Genomic DNA, 17,047 nt, shown 5'->3' on the forward strand with positions numbered 1-17,047 from the left:
TGCTTCCCTGAGCACCTCCAGATCCCCAACCTTCTCTCAGCACTGTGCTTATTGTTCCATTAACTCTCCCATCGCTCTCCTGCCCAACCCATCCCTGTGCATCAAGGAGGAAAATCCCTGAAGTGACTGTCTGTGCCAAACATCTACTTAAGCAACCCAATGGCACGGCCAAATTCAGGAGCTTTAGACATGGCTGCCCTCTTACGTGGCCTGTTAGCAGGGTTACAAGGGTATCTGCTGCATTTCTGAAGTTTTTAGAAGCCCATTTTCAAGTCTCAGGAGCAGCACATAAGCACACAGGACACATGCAGTAGTATGCTGAGAGATAATTTGATGGCCAAAACCTCCCCAGGTACGTACCACATGTTAGACAAATCTCCTTCTGAAGTCAGATGTGTTAAATAGCACGTTTCATGAATTTCTGGAATCAGTAAGTTTCCTGCAACTAGAAGTACAGATTTCTTTAACTTATATCTTTTAATCTTAGAGCTACAGCACGAGCCCACTCAGTGTACAACAGGCCAACTAAAGCCAACCCTCCTAAGCTGCTGCTGTGTATTTATCTGCCCGCATTGCCTACCCTCATTCCACCACAGCCACTCAAGCAAGCCCAGTCTATACATCCTCAGGTCAAAGTTAAGACATTAGAAGCCCCAGAGCTACTTCAAACAAAGGAGAACAAGCTTGCTAACATTATAGCCACACCTCACTGCCCAGAGGATATGAATTTTGCTTACTGACGAGTTGCACCCACTGCTCCATCATTAGCAAGCTGAAGACATCAGCACAGCTTTTCATTAAGTTGGATTGCTTTCAAGCCTCCCAAATGCCTTCCAAAAACAAAGGGTTGACCGACTCATCCTACAGCATCTGTTCATATTCGCTTCGTTTTGTCCAACACCACAGCAAGGCAAGTACCAACAGCCTGACCACAGACACACAGCTTGGCAGACATGAGGTTTAAGAGAAGTCTTGTTCAAACCTCTCAGCATCTGCTGAAGATCCAGAAACTAAGAACAGTCAAACCTGTGGTTGAGTAACACTCCCAAAAAGATTCCTCACACTCTCCTTGGCTAATTTAACTCTTGGACAAACACTAAATATAATGAGTTGATCAGGAGAAGAGACAGAATTTAGAAAAAACAAACACTTTCTGCAGATCAAATGCAATATTGTGGTTCAATGAGACAGAAAAAATCAGTAAATGGGGGTAATGAAGTACAATTAATACTGCAGAATTACGTTTTAGTTGTGAGAAAGAAGATGTATACTATGCACAGATAAGATTTCTAAAGCAATGCCAAGGCTTTGAAACAATGGAACATTTAGAACTGGACTTGGGGCAACTATCTAGATCCATTCAGGGCAAGTTTATCTCTTTATAGATTGCTACTTCAACGTCCAGTCCTATATACCAGTATCTCATATGAGGATAGCTGAGTGGTTCCAAGATTACATCAAGTCTCTCCATCAGAGTCAGCATACAAAAGCTATTAGAGCCCTCAAGTATCCCAGAGCTCCAGACATTACTTACTGGGTTCTATTCCATTTGGATCCTGATCACTGAAAACATAACACAGTTCAGACATCACTGGCAGCCCCTTCCAATACTGCACAGTTTTCACAAACCCAACCTCTGAAGGCTGTACAGGAGCATCTCTGAGTTGACTTTAGCAGCCAGGCTCTCACAACTTGCACAAAGTCAGCTTGAATGCATCAATTATATTGAAAATTATCTCTAACATCATTGAAATACGAAGCCCAAGAAAAAGGCATTCCATACTCATTCTTTTTCTCTAGCCTCTTTATTCCATCTAGTATTACATGGTGACCCCTAAGAAAGGCTAGACTAAGATTAAAAAAAAAAAAAAAAGCAGTGTTGCATTTTTCTCTCCACATACTCTGCAAGCTGATTTCATTTTGCAACCTGGATTTCACAAGATCAACAGATAAAGGGCCTGAAGGCAGATGGCTGTGCTCCAGCAGACTGACTGGAGTTAGCCAAGGGATGCCACAGCAGCTCAGATCCAAGATGGGAGAGGACTTTAGGACAGCATGACAAGCAGGAGATGGATTCCCTTTCCCTGATCCAGACACTAACAAATGACAGCCTTTGAAGAGCATAAACTGCTAAGGGCAAAGTAATAAAACTTTACCATCTAACTGGCCAACCAAGATAAGTCACAGATAACCGCACAACTTCTTTGCAGTTCAGAGTGATTCTGCACACCATAGATACCACCTCGCTGATGGCAGGAAAGTTATTGTAGCACTACTCCTGGACACAGTCAGGAAAAGGTTTTCAATTTCCATCTCTATCCCAGACAAATGCTTTCTTCAAGCCCTGGGTAAGACAATGCTGCCTGTGAGATCCTAGCTGATAGGAATCCAGTCTGACAATTAGGTTTTCAAGATTTATAATCAGTTAAGGAAGAACAGTGAGCAGTAGGCAGGCGTGCATTTGCACAGGAGGAGAGCAACACTTTGGTTTATGACTACATCTCAGTGTGGTGAGATATGGACTGTTTTTTCAATAATGGAGTGTTTCCATTCAGTTACATTTAAAAAAAAGCCTCTACTCAGGTTTCATGGAGAAGAAAAACAACCAAACACAGTCCTTGCAGTGTTAGAACAGAGATCAACGGAAGGAAACAAAAACAATATGAATCTGAGACTGATGAATTCGAGTTTGGAAAGCCTTGCCCAGAACAGCTTTATTTAATGGAAAGAATGAACTGACAACAATGCTTGCTAAATCCTTCCTGAAACAAGATCCATAAATCCAGTACAAAGCTCACATTGGACATAACCATTGGCACTAACTATTGCCAAAGGGTACAAATCCAACCTTCAATTTCTCATAGAGGCAGTTGCATCTGCAAGTTGTTAGCACAGGTGTACTTCAAACTATAAGAAATGGTTGAGCAGGGAGACAGGGAAGAAAGAAAGCAGAAGGTGATCATTTTAAGTTATGAGTCACAAAAAAAAATGGAGACATCAATGCCAGATTTGCCACCACTCAATTGCTTTCCCAGACTTGCAGCCAACTTAGTACTGCAGCTTCCTTTTTTCACACTCTTCCAGTTAGTACACATTTAAAAAAAAAAAAAAGTAGTTAGAAATCTTCCGGTCACCCCCCAACAACATATTCTTTTTCCAGAGATGCTGCTGCACGCAGACAAAGAGATCTGACACCAATTTAGCCTGACACCCACAAAACTAGTAAGCCAGTCCCACTGTTGTCATGCCAGTGGATAAGTGAAGATATTAACGCAGAGAATTTTTCAATTTGGACAAAGGGAACACAAGGGAACTACAGTACAGTGCTTTTATTTCCCCCCTCCAAACCTTGTTGGTTGTTTTTTTTTTTTTGTTTTGTTTTTTTTCTTTGTATTGTGAGATAGGAGAATCCCAAGAGAAAGCCTGAAACATGCCCATTTCCTACAGCTATATCCTGTTTGCCAACTCCGATATACAGCTCTGGGCAAACTGCCTGCTACAGCATAAGAAATTTAACTAAAAAAAACCTGCAGGAACCATAGTCTAGGTACCAAGAGCAGCACAGCAGCTTAGAAATAAGCCACCCATGGGAATCAATTGGTATATTCCTCTCCAGTGAAGCAGATATACAGACTACAAACCTATTTCAAGGTACTATCATCACAGGCAAAAAGAAAGAACGAAGAACAAGACAGGAAAGAGTCAACTCCTGAGATATTCCTTATTAAATCCTTATCAAATCCTCACCAAAACAAAGACCATGTGCAGCTGACGCTGCTTTTTAATTTTAAGATAAATTAAGTCTGAAATACACCTCCAGTTCATTCCAATTCTATTAAAAAAAACACTGAAAAACCCTAAGATCTGGCAACTGGCAAAATGTTTCAGTAAGAAAAGGCTTCAGAAGGGAGGCTTTCACTGCATAAAAGCCTTTAAATAACTTCTTTGAAACCTGATTCCAATCACCTGGCATATGCTATCTCAATATTTGACAAAGATATGGCAAAAATTTCCAGTTAAGGAACAGGGTGCCAAGACTCTTGCTTGGAAAAGCTGAGGGACTATGAATAATGTCTGCCTTACTACAGTGCTCCAAAGCCACCTGCATGTTTGCTGTCTCCATTCTCTCCTTCTCATCCCTGACAGGACTGCTGTTAGGGGCTCTCCAAGGTTAACACTTGCACATCATCCCTCTGTGTATGTGCTTTGTTACACTTGGAATGCAGTCCTAGCTCAGCTCCTGCTAGTCTCCACCAGGAGCAACCGTGGATCATAGAGAGATTCCTTGATTTGCAGAGCCCACTAACTCTGCTTTCAAGTCAGTTTTGCATTATACTATAAAGCAGGAATTCAGGTGAAGTACAGGCAGCACATGGCAAAACTCAAAGTGTCTTGTTTTATTTTTCAAACAGACTGTTGCAATGCAAAATAAAGCTGGGCTGTAAGAAGTCCTGCACCTTCCCCTTGCTGCAGTTGAGGCTTAAGTGATAGAATTCAACTTCTTGCACAAGCTTTCTTTCCAAACATATAGTACTGAAAATTCTTCATCAGGGTTTGGAATAGAGGTGAGGCATAAAAATACCCTCACTGGGATGCATTCTCCTCCATGAATAGATCCCATGAAGATTTAGCAGATTTTCATCCTTCTGTTCTGATAACAGGGAAGGTGGAAGAAGCTATTTTCTGATATGTGTTGGTATTTTGAGGCAATCCTCCATCTGTGCTGACTGTTCAGATTCTCACTCTGACAAGCACTAACGTGCTAATTCAAAACAGCCTATTTCAGTACAACAAACAGAAATAATTGCAACACAACAGAACTGGACTTGAAGAACTCAGACCTTTATCAGCTGAAATATGCAATGGGAAGCAGCTCCAGAAAGGACTTCTCTTCAAGTTTAAAGACAAACAGAAGAAAAAGTCTGGCTCTTCCTTGGGAGAAAAGGAAGCCACACCTGTGTCAATAATCTGTGGTATTTAGTACTGCAGGGAGTGAGGAGTCTGCTACAGCTTGTATGCCTGGCGGGGAGAAAGGAACGAGCATGTCCATGGACGTGTCTCATCTCCCAAGCAGCTCACAGGCTGGACTGGAGCCAGAAGCTATGAAGTAGGTAAACCAGCTTCAAATGCTGTGATCCATCTCCCTCTTGGAGAAATAGGACTGAAATACATGGGGGAAGAGACCAAAAAATAATCATACAATTTTTATAAGAAATAATAATTAGGGAAAAAAAAAAGAATCAAAGATGCTGAACACAACTTTGTTTCTTGTTGCTGGCATTTACTAATGTCAGCCACACGATTAAAAATGGGAACCTGGAAAGGCATCAGCTGCTTCAATGTTTGGGCACTCATTTTTAAGAGTAGAGAGGACAGGAGGAGAAGCTGAACTAACTCTACTCCCCCTAAAGGCTTTCCACTGTAACACTGCCTGCTCAACTGCCAATCTTCCTGATTGCCTCCACAGAGAACTGCAAAAGAGCATGCCAAAATGAGGAAAAGTGTGTAGAGCTGGAAGGGCAGACAGCACTCTGCACAAGTATACTAGAAGATAGAGTAGAATGAAACCAGTCTAAAACTGCAGAGCTTCTCTCTTGCAGGCTGTACTCACAGGCAGACAAATGAGTGGGAAACAAACCACTGGAGAGCCAACCTTAACTTGAGCCCTGAAAGCTGCACGGAGCTCCAAGCACAGCCATGTGTAACACAAGGCCATTTTTAAAGCATGGCAGCTCTTCTGCCAGTCTTGTCTGTTAGAGCCCAAAATACTAAGCCTGATAGCATCAGAAAGGGAGGGCAAGGGACAACATAATATGTTTTTTTTTTTTTTAATTCTGTTGAGATTTCAGCAGTGCCTTTCTACAGCACACTTCTAAAGCCATTACATCTCCCAGATCCAACCACTGCAAGATCAATACACAGCTGCACCAGCCACCAAGAGCACAGTTTTTGGGCAGAACAGCAGCTTTAACAGTTGTTCTTCAGTCAGGTGACCTGTAACATTCTAAGCAGAATTTTTTGGATTCCTTCTAAGCAGCTGAAAGTATCAAGGACTGGTATTTCCTAAACAAACTTCATCCTTTGCCACCACTACAGCAAACAACTCTGATTTATTTTCTAAAGTTTTTAGAGGCCAGCTCCTTCTTTTACATCTTGCAGCCTGTGAAAATGGAAGAACAGCTTTCTATTATAGATACCATTTTTCCCTTAATGCTTTTTTTTTTTTTTCCTTTTCCCTTTTTCAGAGTAAAATAATTACATGGGGTGTAAGTTCCTGAGTACATTCACGTATCTTCTGATAATCTGGCTAGATGAATGCATGCTGAATACAGAGAAATTCACATGCCTTATCAAAATGAGAGTCAATCATCAGGACTACACTACTACACAATCCCCCACTTACTTGTTCTTATCCTCTAAGGCTTTTACTTGAAATCAAGATAATTTTGGTATTTAAACAGACAGATGAATGACTAGGCAAGATATATTTAAAAAAAAAACAACCCACATCACAATCAAAAGCTCTACCTTAATACATATCTATGCATCATAACACAGGGAAGTTATTCACAGGTTGACTGGATTGATAAGGGCTCTACAGCTTTGATGACTACCAAAAGGTGGTGCTTAGACATGCACAGAAACACAGCATACCTCTGAAAACGGGACACCTTTCTGCTACCTTCCACTTGGATTGCTTCTCAACAGAATACCACAAAGATGCAGGAGGGCCCTTAAAACAAAACCAGAGAACATAGCTTCTTCTGAAAGTTACTCCTTTCAAGTAACTGTTACCATGTGTTAAGCATATACTTGCATAGGGAGTGCCAATATTTATCAGAGTTCCTGTGCTGGCTAGTCCTGATAACAGAATCAAAGCTCAAGAGTTAATGATTCCCTCTGTGAAAATACCAGCAAACCAAGCTGAAGGGCTGTGCCCTGTCCTCCTGCAGTCTGTTACTCATCCAGCCCTACAGCACCAAGCACAGAACCCTTCCAGTAAGACCTGGAGCACAAAGTCAGCACTTAAGGTTCATGTTCCTCCTCCTGCAGGGCTGGCCCCTGTAACAAGCTCTGCAGTCTGGTTGGTACCTTGTTCCTACATCAAGGTTGCAACCATAACCAGTAGCTGGCAAGAGCCCAAGCACCTGGCAGGCACCACAGGGCCCTTTAACCCTCATCATTCCAAACCAATACTGCCAGCAGAATGTCAAATTTCAGGTATTTTCACAGTGTCTTCATTTTGTACTCATGGTTCCATCACCTGATGAAACGATCTAAGAATCCATCCAGGCTCTGGGATTCCAGAAGACACCAGTCCTTTACCAGCAGTTTCTGTGAACCACTTCTTTTCCCTAAGCAGAAAGCGTTGTTTCTGAAATCCCTTTAAGACAGTAGCTTGTTTGAAGTTTGTAACTGCTTATTTAATACTAAAAGCAGGGACCACTGAAGCCATTTTGGCTACTAACAATGTGCTGCTCCAAAGTCTGAGCACATCCTTCTGAGATAAATTTGGAGAAGCAATTTCCTTTACCTAGCTTTGAATCTCTCATTTTCTGTGGGTCCCTGAAACACTTCAGTTACAGAATGCAAGAATTCTGTCTGACTTTGCTTCCTAAAGAGGAGAAATTGTTTTATTACAAGCATATAGCATTCAGGACTGCCTCACAGGTGTGCAGTAACAGAAAATCCTATGAGCTAAAAGCCTGATGTGGGATAATTCTTTCAGATGCCTGATGAAGCCTAAATACTCTTCTATACCTGGCACATCTCTTTCCCCAAATAGATTCATAGAAAATTTCCACTTGACTCCCCAAGGGTAGACAACACAGTGGACTGATATCAGTATTTTATTTTGATAAGCTCATTGAAACTTTCTGCTCAGCAGAAGATAAGTTTAAAAAAGAAAAAAAAAAAAAAAAAAAAAAAAGATGAAAGCTGCAGTTCCAGCCAGGCCTTCTTATTTCCTTTACCTCTAGTGAGGAACAAGGGCTGTAAGGATAGACAGATGTGATGAGTCTTCAAGATCAAGACGGGTAGAGTCAAGATTAAAAACCAGAGGCAAATGTAAATACCATATACTGGAGTAGAAAAGTCTCCCCACTGCATCTTTGAGGCAGGCCATGAATTCCACTCTCCCCATCATCACTTTACCATTACAATTGTCACTGCCAGTTTTTACACCATTCCCCACTTTTAGTCTCCTTATTCATATCCAAAACTGACCACCACGCTGGAGGTTTTGTGTTTGTTACTATCCAAGCAAAAAATGAAGCCAAGTCACGGGATGCTCCAGCAACAAGGAACTCCTCCACACAACTTGGCCTGTCAGCTGTTCTCCTCAATTATTCAAATAAGATAAAATAGTTCATTCACCACATGTTCAGATGGGAAAACAATAGAAAAAGAATCTGAATGTATACTCAGAACTTGAAAAGACTATAATTAACTAATCATTTGCAATGGTTTCATGTCATTCATGCATTTTAAAGGATTGGCCTTCTGCACACAGACTCAGACACTGGGAACACCCTAGCTGCATACAAAAGGCTCACATCATCTATTTAAGTATGTTTTCAGGCCTGTGACATCTCATAGTAAGAATGAGAGCAAGAACAGCTACAGCACTCAGCTGGGAAAAAAGAAATAAAGTTATCCAAAAGTGTCAGCTAGGTAATCAAGTGCCTCACTTCCCGCCACACTTTGGATTTAGAGTAACCACAACTCTTACTCTCTAGTTCTCACATACACTGCAAGCTCAAAGCAGTGAGGAAGGAACCAGGAGAACACTGCCACTTGGTGGAAAAGGGAGATAAACATTTCTTACTGCTGCAAGTAGAAAGGACTTTTACACAAATTTTCTATTCCTTCCCACCATACCAAATGAATTTCTTTGTAGTACGGCTACAGCAACTCCCTTCAGCATCCCACACTATGCTTTACAACATGAACACACCTTGTCTGGGCTGTCTTGCAGTATGCTCATAGCAAAGGAGGCTGTGTTTTTTTTTCCACTTACATTTAAGGACCACTATTAAAGATAACAAAAGTCTAGAACTCATGAAGTTCAGATCTGCCTCCCCGATAATCTTCTCAAATCCTCACTTTTCATGCCATGCTAGGATGAAAGGAATTGTATTTTACTTTCTAACTGCGAAAGCCAAAAGCGACAATCAATTTAGCAAGCATTGTAAGGAAGTAATACCAGCTTTACAGCTGGTAACTTTATTTTAAAGCAGAAAAATTAGTCTACTCAAGCTAAAGTATATAGTCTGAATGTCTGTTTTTCTCTAACACTTCAGTTCAACCTACCTGTTTTGCTGTTAACTACTCAGAATGTTCTTACCTGAACTGCCTGTTTCTACTTGGGTGTGCCTGTGCTGAATAAGAACATTCCAAATTCAAGAAGCAGAGGAAAGATGCCCATTCTACTTATTGTCATTTTTACAATCCACTAAGCTGCTTCTTCTGGTGTTTTTTCTACTAACAAATTTACATAGAGATTTCACCGTATCTTGCTTTGAGGCATCTTCTTAAATCTGCAGAGGATATATATTTCTTGTAAAGAAGAGATCACAGAGGAACAGGTGTTAAAACTTCAACAGCATTCACACACTGCTTCTATGTCAACTGTTTCTACTTACTTTTCCTAATGCAGAGAAAATGACAGCATGGCAGGTTCCTTTATCTTAAGAAGTTTGCTCATTATGTAAAAGGGTTTTAATGAAATTTAACTTGGGAAACCAATTTATATAGCAAGATAAGTAGAAACTGAAAAAGCAGTTTATGTACTACCATAATCTATAGTAACTTTCAGTTGCAGACAGGAGGTCAAGCTCAGACTCTTTCTGCCTGAATCCAGGTCTCACTGCTTTGTATTTCAATCGAACTTCCTTTTGCCACACATTTTTTCTAACAGATGTAAGTGTTAACTGTAAAACCTGGAAATGTTTTTCTGGGCACAACTGAATTGATAATGTTGATAATTGACATGTTTTATGACCTCAGGGAACATGTGATATTTATTCATTAAGTGGTTCTAACTACAGCTTTTCAAATAATGCTGGTCAGAAATAAGAGAATTCTGCACTTAACACCACCTCTCCCTGATCACTGAAAAACAGGCAAGATGCTGTCACAAAATACACCTCTGATCTAACTCAGAAGACTGCAGTTCCTCACCATCACTCAGTCCATAGCTTAACTACTTTACTAATTTTGACAGAAGCCAGAATTAAAGTCAAAAATCACGTTACATCTACAAAAAGAAAGTACAAAACTAGCTACAGAAGATCAGAAATGAACACCAAAGCCATGCTTTTAAGACTTTTTCCTCTTGTACTGAGCTTTCCCCCCACCACCGTGCCACACTTCCAAATACCTTTAGGTCACCAGCCTCAGGTTTTTCAGTCTCTGAATCGTCATCTTCCTACAAGACAAGAATTTACAGGATTAAGCTTAAAGAGAAGGCTGGAAAGTAACTGCACTTATAGCAAAGGGCTTGTGCTCAGCAGCCCAGCAGTTCTCCAAGACCCTTCTAATGGAAGTTACTTTTGCCCCACCCACTCATGACCAGCAAACAAGCCCTACGGTAATAGGGGAAAAAAACAAAACTGTAGTTTTGTTAGAAGTTTGTTTCCTTTTTAAGGTAAGAGCATAATTCAGTAGCAAACGTCTTCCACAAAAGTCACGTTGCTCCTCAATGTTCAGAGCTAGACAATAAAAATCAACAGAGCTAGGAAGAAAAATATTTGTCATTTGATAATTCTGTCTTTTCTGGTTGGCAGGTGGGGGCTTCTCTTGCACTCGCCCCTGTTCAGCAGGGCTCACAGCAAAAGCAGCACTTGCAAGGCCTATTATATTCCCAAGCACACACCAGCGACACATAGAAGACACACAACTTGCCTGCCATCCAAGCAAACATGCAGGCTTGGTGAGGATCTGCCCTAGTGCCAAGTTTGAAAGATCCAGTAATGTTTATTGACACATCTTTCCTTGCATAGTGCTCTCGTGGCCTCATTTACTGATTACATGAACGTCCATAGAGAGGAACATCCCACTAGTTTCAGTTTCAGATAACAGATACCAGCTAATTTTCATCTCTACCCAGATATAAGAAGAAACTGGCAAGTTTTTGCCTTGAGAGCTCTTGAAATACCAGATTCAGCCTTGTATAAAATTCTCATGAGAAGTAGTAAGCAATAGCTTTGATACAAAACTGGTAGATAAACCTACTGTTCCATTGCCCAGTGCTTCACTGGGGATCCTAGAGCTATGTCTGTAAATAGATACTCTGGGTTCAAAGCAAATAGAGGAGTAGGAAAAAAAAAAAATAGTTTTCATGCTCACACAATTCAAAACAGTTTTTCCTTTGAACTTCACTACTTCATTTGAGCTTTGGCCCCAAAATATAACTTGGTATTTCAAAACAAACAAACAAAAAAGATTACGTGCAACTGAGAGGAAGGGTTAACATGAAGTGCACACTTCAGGGTGTTAGCATACACTCAGGTTCTGGCAAGGCAAGCTACAGAATGATTACCCAGTGACACCAAAGTTTTAATTGCAGGAATTAACATGTGCATACCACAGAAGTGAGATACCAAACCCTTTCTTCACTTCAAATACTCTCCATCTTACATTCCTAAAGCATACATGTGTGCCAATAACTCAGTTTTAGCAATCAAGTTCAATAACAGAACTGTATAACTGAAGAAGAACCACAGTACCAAGTTAGTTGGTACTTGATCACAAGTGAGATTTCTCTCCAAGCTCCCACGCACATTCAAAAAGAAGCAATTTTCAAATAATAACAATAAGTTTAATCATTCATTAGATGAACACTTAACTGAAATAGCTTCAAAAACCTTCTAACCTAGCTGGGGACATCTCTGAAACAGCAAGAAAACATTACTGAAACTTCCTCTGAAGATAAAAATAACAAACAGCAGATAAGATAGATAATATAAGCACTGGGTTATTTTGTTAAAGCCCCAAAACAACCTGAATCCAATTTGTACTGCTTTCCAAAAACAGCTCGTAATCAGTAACTACCCATGCTACACTCTATCAAGGAATCCCTTGATTCTAGTTAAAGAAAATATGCTGCTGTCTTGCAACAAGACTACAGATAAGGCACCCTAATTAATCTCCACAGATCAGTACAATAACTGAAAACATATGCAAGATTTCCTAGCTAAACACTGGAGTGATTTCACCAATTGCCATTTCTTACATAGTACCTTGAACTTCCCAGGTAATGGATGGTTAAAATCTATACTGACAAGGCATGTTCAATATAGACTACCCATTTTACATACTTAGTTGTTGAGGAACATCCGCATCACACCTACCACTGTTAAAATGAAGAGATCTCACTGAAAGAGTCTATAAGCCTTGGATATGAAGAGGAGAATGACTAATGCAGTAAAGAAGCGTTATTACTTCACTTAGCCAGACAATCACTGCGAATGCTATTGCTCACACTTACTCCAGTCAGAAACAGAACAAAACAAATAGGAAAAGAGACAAATTTCTTCTCTGCTAAGTGGGGAAGCAGATGGCCAGAGCAGTGAGGGTCACATAAGAGAACGATCTAATGCACACAAAGTAGATTTCAATAAGGGGAAGCTGTAGCAACACAGCCCTATTTCCTTCATGTACTAAGTTGCCAAAAAATAGAGTAGAGTAAAAATAAAACAGGGTTCTGCAAAAGGTTGATAGAAGAAAAAGGAGACAAGAACCTCCTCCTACCTCCTCAAGACTTATTGCTTCACTCCTCCAGACACACCAGAAGTATTTGTCCTTTTTTGTGTAATAGGTGCACTCACGTGCAGTAAACTAAATGCCCTGTCTTAAAGTGCATCAGTTGTTGTGGTATTTATGTGGTATTATATACATGCCATGCACCTATGACAAACAAAAGCCACTCAAGTCTAGACAAGACACTGCTACATCAAGTTAACTTGATGTAGTAAGTTGAGTTACACACAGAAGAATAATTGAAGACGTGACAGAACTTCATTCTTTTCAATTTTCCAGCTGACAACGCAACAGCATTTTTCTCCCTTAGCATTCTCATACATGCTAACAATGCTTAAGGAATAGTGTACATTCACAGTGACAGTTTCTTCCCCATAGAAGAATCAAACAGCATCAACAGAGTTAGTAACAAGCAGCAAGATCTGCACCAAACTGCCATTGGGCTCCAAGGCAAATGCCTTCTATTTGAAAATAAAGTGAATTACAATACTTGAGAAGTGCTGAAACCTGCACCAGGAGGCAGTGCCACCAGCTTCCAGCTCAGGGTGCCACTCAGGGGCTCTCCCAGGAGCAAAAGGCTTTGCAACGCATGACTGCGAGCAAGACAAGCCCCAGGAACTGCGAGATACTTACTGACTGCCTGCTGTTCTCGTCGTCCTCTTCTTCATATCCCTCCTCATCCCCATCCAGGCGGCTGAAATCATCTTCTCCATACCCAACCGAGACGAGCCCTCCTTTCTCTCCTAAAGCAAAAGAGGAGAAAAACAGAAAGCAAACAATGAGAAAGGAGAGATAAAACGAGCGGGGCCTTCCCCTCTCTGATAGGAAGGCGGGGAAATGGCTCCAGGTCAGTCCACTGCTTTCCCCAGGCCCCTCCCCACCCTCACCCGTAGCCGTTCCCCCATCGCTTCCCGCCGTCCCGGTCTCGCTATCCGACTCTGGGTCTGAATCCTCAGCATAAACCGCCAACGAGGACAGGACGCTGCGCTTCGCCGCCGCCATTTTCTGCCACAGGCGGGCGCGCTTCCGTCGCGCAGAAATGACGTCAGAGCAGTCGCCATAACAACGCCGCCCTCTTCCTTCCGCTTTAAACGGGCGCTGATCAACGTGGGAATGTCGATGCTGGCACACTGCGAGACGGGCAAAACTCTCAGTGAAGACATTATATAGGATGAAATGAAGGGTCAAAGGTGAGACGGGTAATTTTTTTGGGGGGTTGCTTTGCTTTTTAAATTTTAAGATGGGGTTGGCCCTTTAAGAGCGGCTTCTGACGTCATCACCCGGCGCCACAACGGCGCCCGCCTGGAACCCGAGGAAGCGCAGAGAGTGGGGGCCGGGGTGCGGAGGGGTTCGGTTGGGGAAGGGGCGGAAGGATACGGCCCGTGGGCGCGTTGAGGGGAAGCTGTGAGGGGCTGGCGGCGGGAACGTGCTCCGAGACCCCCAGCTGACCCCGCCTCATGGAGATCTCACAAGGAATGAGGCTGAGGGGCAGCGAGGGGGCAGCTCCCACAAAGGGGGGATCTGTCAGGGGAGCAGGGCGGGGGGCTCGCCTCAGAAGGGGGGACTCAGTATCAGTTCCTCCATCCGCAGCTTCTCCGAGATGAGCAGCACGGCAGCCCCAGGCCTGCAGGGCAGGGTCCGGAAAACGCTGGGAAAGGTCTTCGGGTTTGAATCGTTCAAGACTTCCCTGCAGGAAAGTGCAACCATGGCTGTGGTGAGAGGTGAGGCTCAGCGTCTGAAAGCTCTGCAGCAGCTGGCTCTGAGAAGACGCTGCCTGCTCCATGAAGGACCACCAGCCCTCTGAGCCCTCCTCAGCCTCCTCTGCTCAGAGATCACTTCAGTGGCATAGGAGTGCAAGCATGTGTTGCAAACGAAGTTTTCTGAGCATGGCTTTGGTGTACCTGTTCTCCCATATATTTATTTTGTAAGAGCCCTATTGCATTGATCAGGAATAGCATTCAATTTTAGTGTTTCCAGTATCTCCATCAGAGGCATCTGGTAGCATGCTTTGGTCAGATGAGGTTGAAACTACCCACATTTCTACATTTGCAGAGTTAACCTCTATTGTCTGAATGATGTGGACGTTATCGGAAACACACAGCTGTGCTGAAGTTAACTGTCCACCACTGTTGGTTGGACAGGCAGCTCACACACACATACACACACTGCTGACCATCTGCTCTCCTTGCAGGTCTCATAATGCAAATCAGAACAGTGTAAAATTCAGCATGCAGGATGTGGTTACAGTTTTCATCTGTCACCTGCAGATGTGCTACTGATAATAGATTGGCTGAAAGTAGTGTTCTGTTAGCTGGCTGTTTTTCCATGTTAAAACTATATGTGTTGGCATCTTCCTGACTTGAAGTAGTTTCTCCTTAGCATGGTGACAGTTACTAACGGAATAATGTTATCTGTGTGGTTGAGATTTACTTTTTGGGATAAGCTTTGGGAGGGTGTGATAAAGATCTGTCCTGGGACTGGTTGTTTGGTAACTGGAGGCCTGTAAGATGAGTGAAAGCAGCTAATCTGTAAGAGAATCAGCATTAATCTGGATTAGCTATTTAACTTCTCTTTATCTTGGTTTCTGTGCACCTTCTGGTATTTGTGAAAGGCTGTTCCTTAATGTTCACAAAGTGATCAGAGATTCTTTGAAGGAAAGCAATGCAGGCATGCAAATAATTATCCTTTTGGAACCCGAAATGAAGTGTCTTTTGTTGGTATGCTACATGGTACGTGCACAGATTTGCTGTTTCTCACAGATTACATGCCTTTGTGCCCATCCCTCCAGACAGAGCCCTGGGAACTCGCCATCACTCAATAGCCTTGAGCTTTGTTCTGTTGTCTTTGCAGGCGAGAAGGATGTCTTTGTATGTATGCCCACAGGGGCAGGGAAATCCTTGTGCTACCAGCTTCCTGCAGTTCTGGCAGTGGGCATCACCATTGTCATTTCACCTCTGATTGCACTGATTCAGGTAACTGTCTCCTGTTAGCTGTGGAAAAGCAGTCAGTGAAAGGGGTCAGGAGACTTTGGAGGCACAGCTGTCTCTCTCTTTTCTGACCACAAGGCTTTGCTGTTACTCTGCTTCTGCATTCTTGTCTTGATGTCTTGGCATGCTTTCTTTAGCCTGGTGACAGGTGAAGAGGCTTCAGATTAACTGCCTAATAGGATGGATCTGGTTTGATATATGTAGCTCTGTAAAAGAGGGCATTCCTTCCTTGATAATAGCCTGCTGAATTCTATAACTGATTCTTTTTCTATTTTCAGCAGCTGTCTTTTATCTCCATTGTGCTGTACAGAAGCAGCAAAGTTGAGTACCCCAAACGTACCAACTCTTTACTCAGAAGAAAACTTCCATTTTACCTACAGGGTTACAACTCTAGTAATGATGAAATTGCTTCTGAAGGCATAATTTTTTTTGCATCAAACTGTCTTTTGTTGTGGTCTGTCTTTGTGTCATGGGGAGAAGCTGGTTTAGCAGAGCTCCTCCTTGAGCACTGTCATTGATATGACCTTTTGTTTGTGTATTTTGCCTTTTCTACTGTTTTCATCACCTAATGCTTCCCTATAAGAGCAGCTATAGCACTAACAATGCACAATAGCTGGTGTTGTAGCCTACAGTGAACATCAAGAATTAAGAATTGGCTTGAAACTGAAACCGGTTAGAATGATAAGATGAGGCATTAATCTTTCAGGATTACTCATATCTTTTGAAATGTTATGTGCTAGTCAAGCACAAGTGAATGGAATCAGTGTCTGGATAGAGTGCATTGTACATCCCATGTTCATCTAGGTGTATCTGAATGTGATGCTGTTTTCTTCCTGATTTTCAAAACATGATTCTTGTTCACACTCACTTCTGTTACAGTGGTGATTCACACTAGCCTTTGTGTTTCATCTTATCTCAGCCAGCTTTACAAAATCCTTTGGTTATTTTGGAATGAAATGTGCTCTGTTTTTGTATAGCAGTTTTATTCATTTTCCATCCATGACAACTTGGTAGGGTAAATTTTGAGACATTGGTGCTCATTTCATCTCACTGTGGCTATGACTAAGTATTCTGCATCGCTCTGTGCTGATATTCCTTAGTAGCAAAGTGACCATTTAAAGTGAATGGAAGCTGAAAAAAGGAGTTGGATGTTAAGAGCCAAACAGATACACTGACTGCTGAAGATAAGGGCGTCTGGAGCGAAGTGGTAAATAGCTGCACTATAACTGGATGTTATCCTGAGGCTTGGTCCTGGAGGTAAAAGTTGGGGCCTCATAAATCTTGCTTGTAGACTTCCA

The 17,047-nt window shown here is 42.0% G+C and overlaps 2 protein-coding genes across 6 annotated transcripts in view; one reads left to right on the forward strand and one right to left on the reverse strand.

Annotated features, from left to right (window-relative positions):
* Nucleotides 1-13,815, reverse strand: part of SAP30BP (SAP30 binding protein) — a 28,789-nt gene extending 14,974 nt beyond the window's left edge. Inside the window, exons 1-3 of one of the 2 annotated variants that reach the window (XM_085240007.1) lie at nucleotides 13,650-13,815; nucleotides 13,396-13,505; nucleotides 10,382-10,429 (exon numbers count right to left, since the gene is read on the reverse strand). In XM_085240007.1, coding sequence (XP_085096133.1) covers nucleotides 10,382-10,429; nucleotides 13,396-13,505; nucleotides 13,650-13,764 — 273 coding nt within the window. In that variant the 5' untranslated portion in view covers nucleotides 13,765-13,815. The remainder of the gene's footprint in view (nucleotides 1-10,381; nucleotides 10,430-13,395; nucleotides 13,506-13,649) is intronic. The other variant, XM_019621687.3, reaches the window with a different exon arrangement.
* The window catches only part of RECQL5 (RecQ like helicase 5), a 36,147-nt gene continuing 32,899 nt past the window's right edge, over nucleotides 13,800-17,047 (forward strand). For 2 of the 4 annotated variants that reach the window (XM_085239995.1, XM_085239996.1), the window contains exons 1-3: nucleotides 13,800-13,952; nucleotides 14,353-14,483; nucleotides 15,613-15,734. In XM_085239995.1, coding sequence (XP_085096121.1) covers nucleotides 13,939-13,952; nucleotides 14,353-14,483; nucleotides 15,613-15,734 — 267 coding nt within the window. In that variant the 5' untranslated portion in view covers nucleotides 13,800-13,938. Of the gene's footprint in view, nucleotides 13,953-14,024; nucleotides 14,101-14,352; nucleotides 14,484-15,612; nucleotides 15,735-16,849; nucleotides 17,007-17,047 lie in introns of those variants that run through there. The other 2 variants (XM_085239997.1, XM_085239998.1) reach the window with 2 other exon arrangements.

Source organism: Meleagris gallopavo, chromosome 20 (assembly GCF_905368555.1).
Source record: "Meleagris gallopavo chromosome 20, MGAL_WU_HG_1.1, whole genome shotgun sequence".
In the NCBI taxonomy this organism is placed as follows: Eukaryota; Metazoa; Chordata; class Aves; order Galliformes; family Phasianidae; genus Meleagris; species Meleagris gallopavo.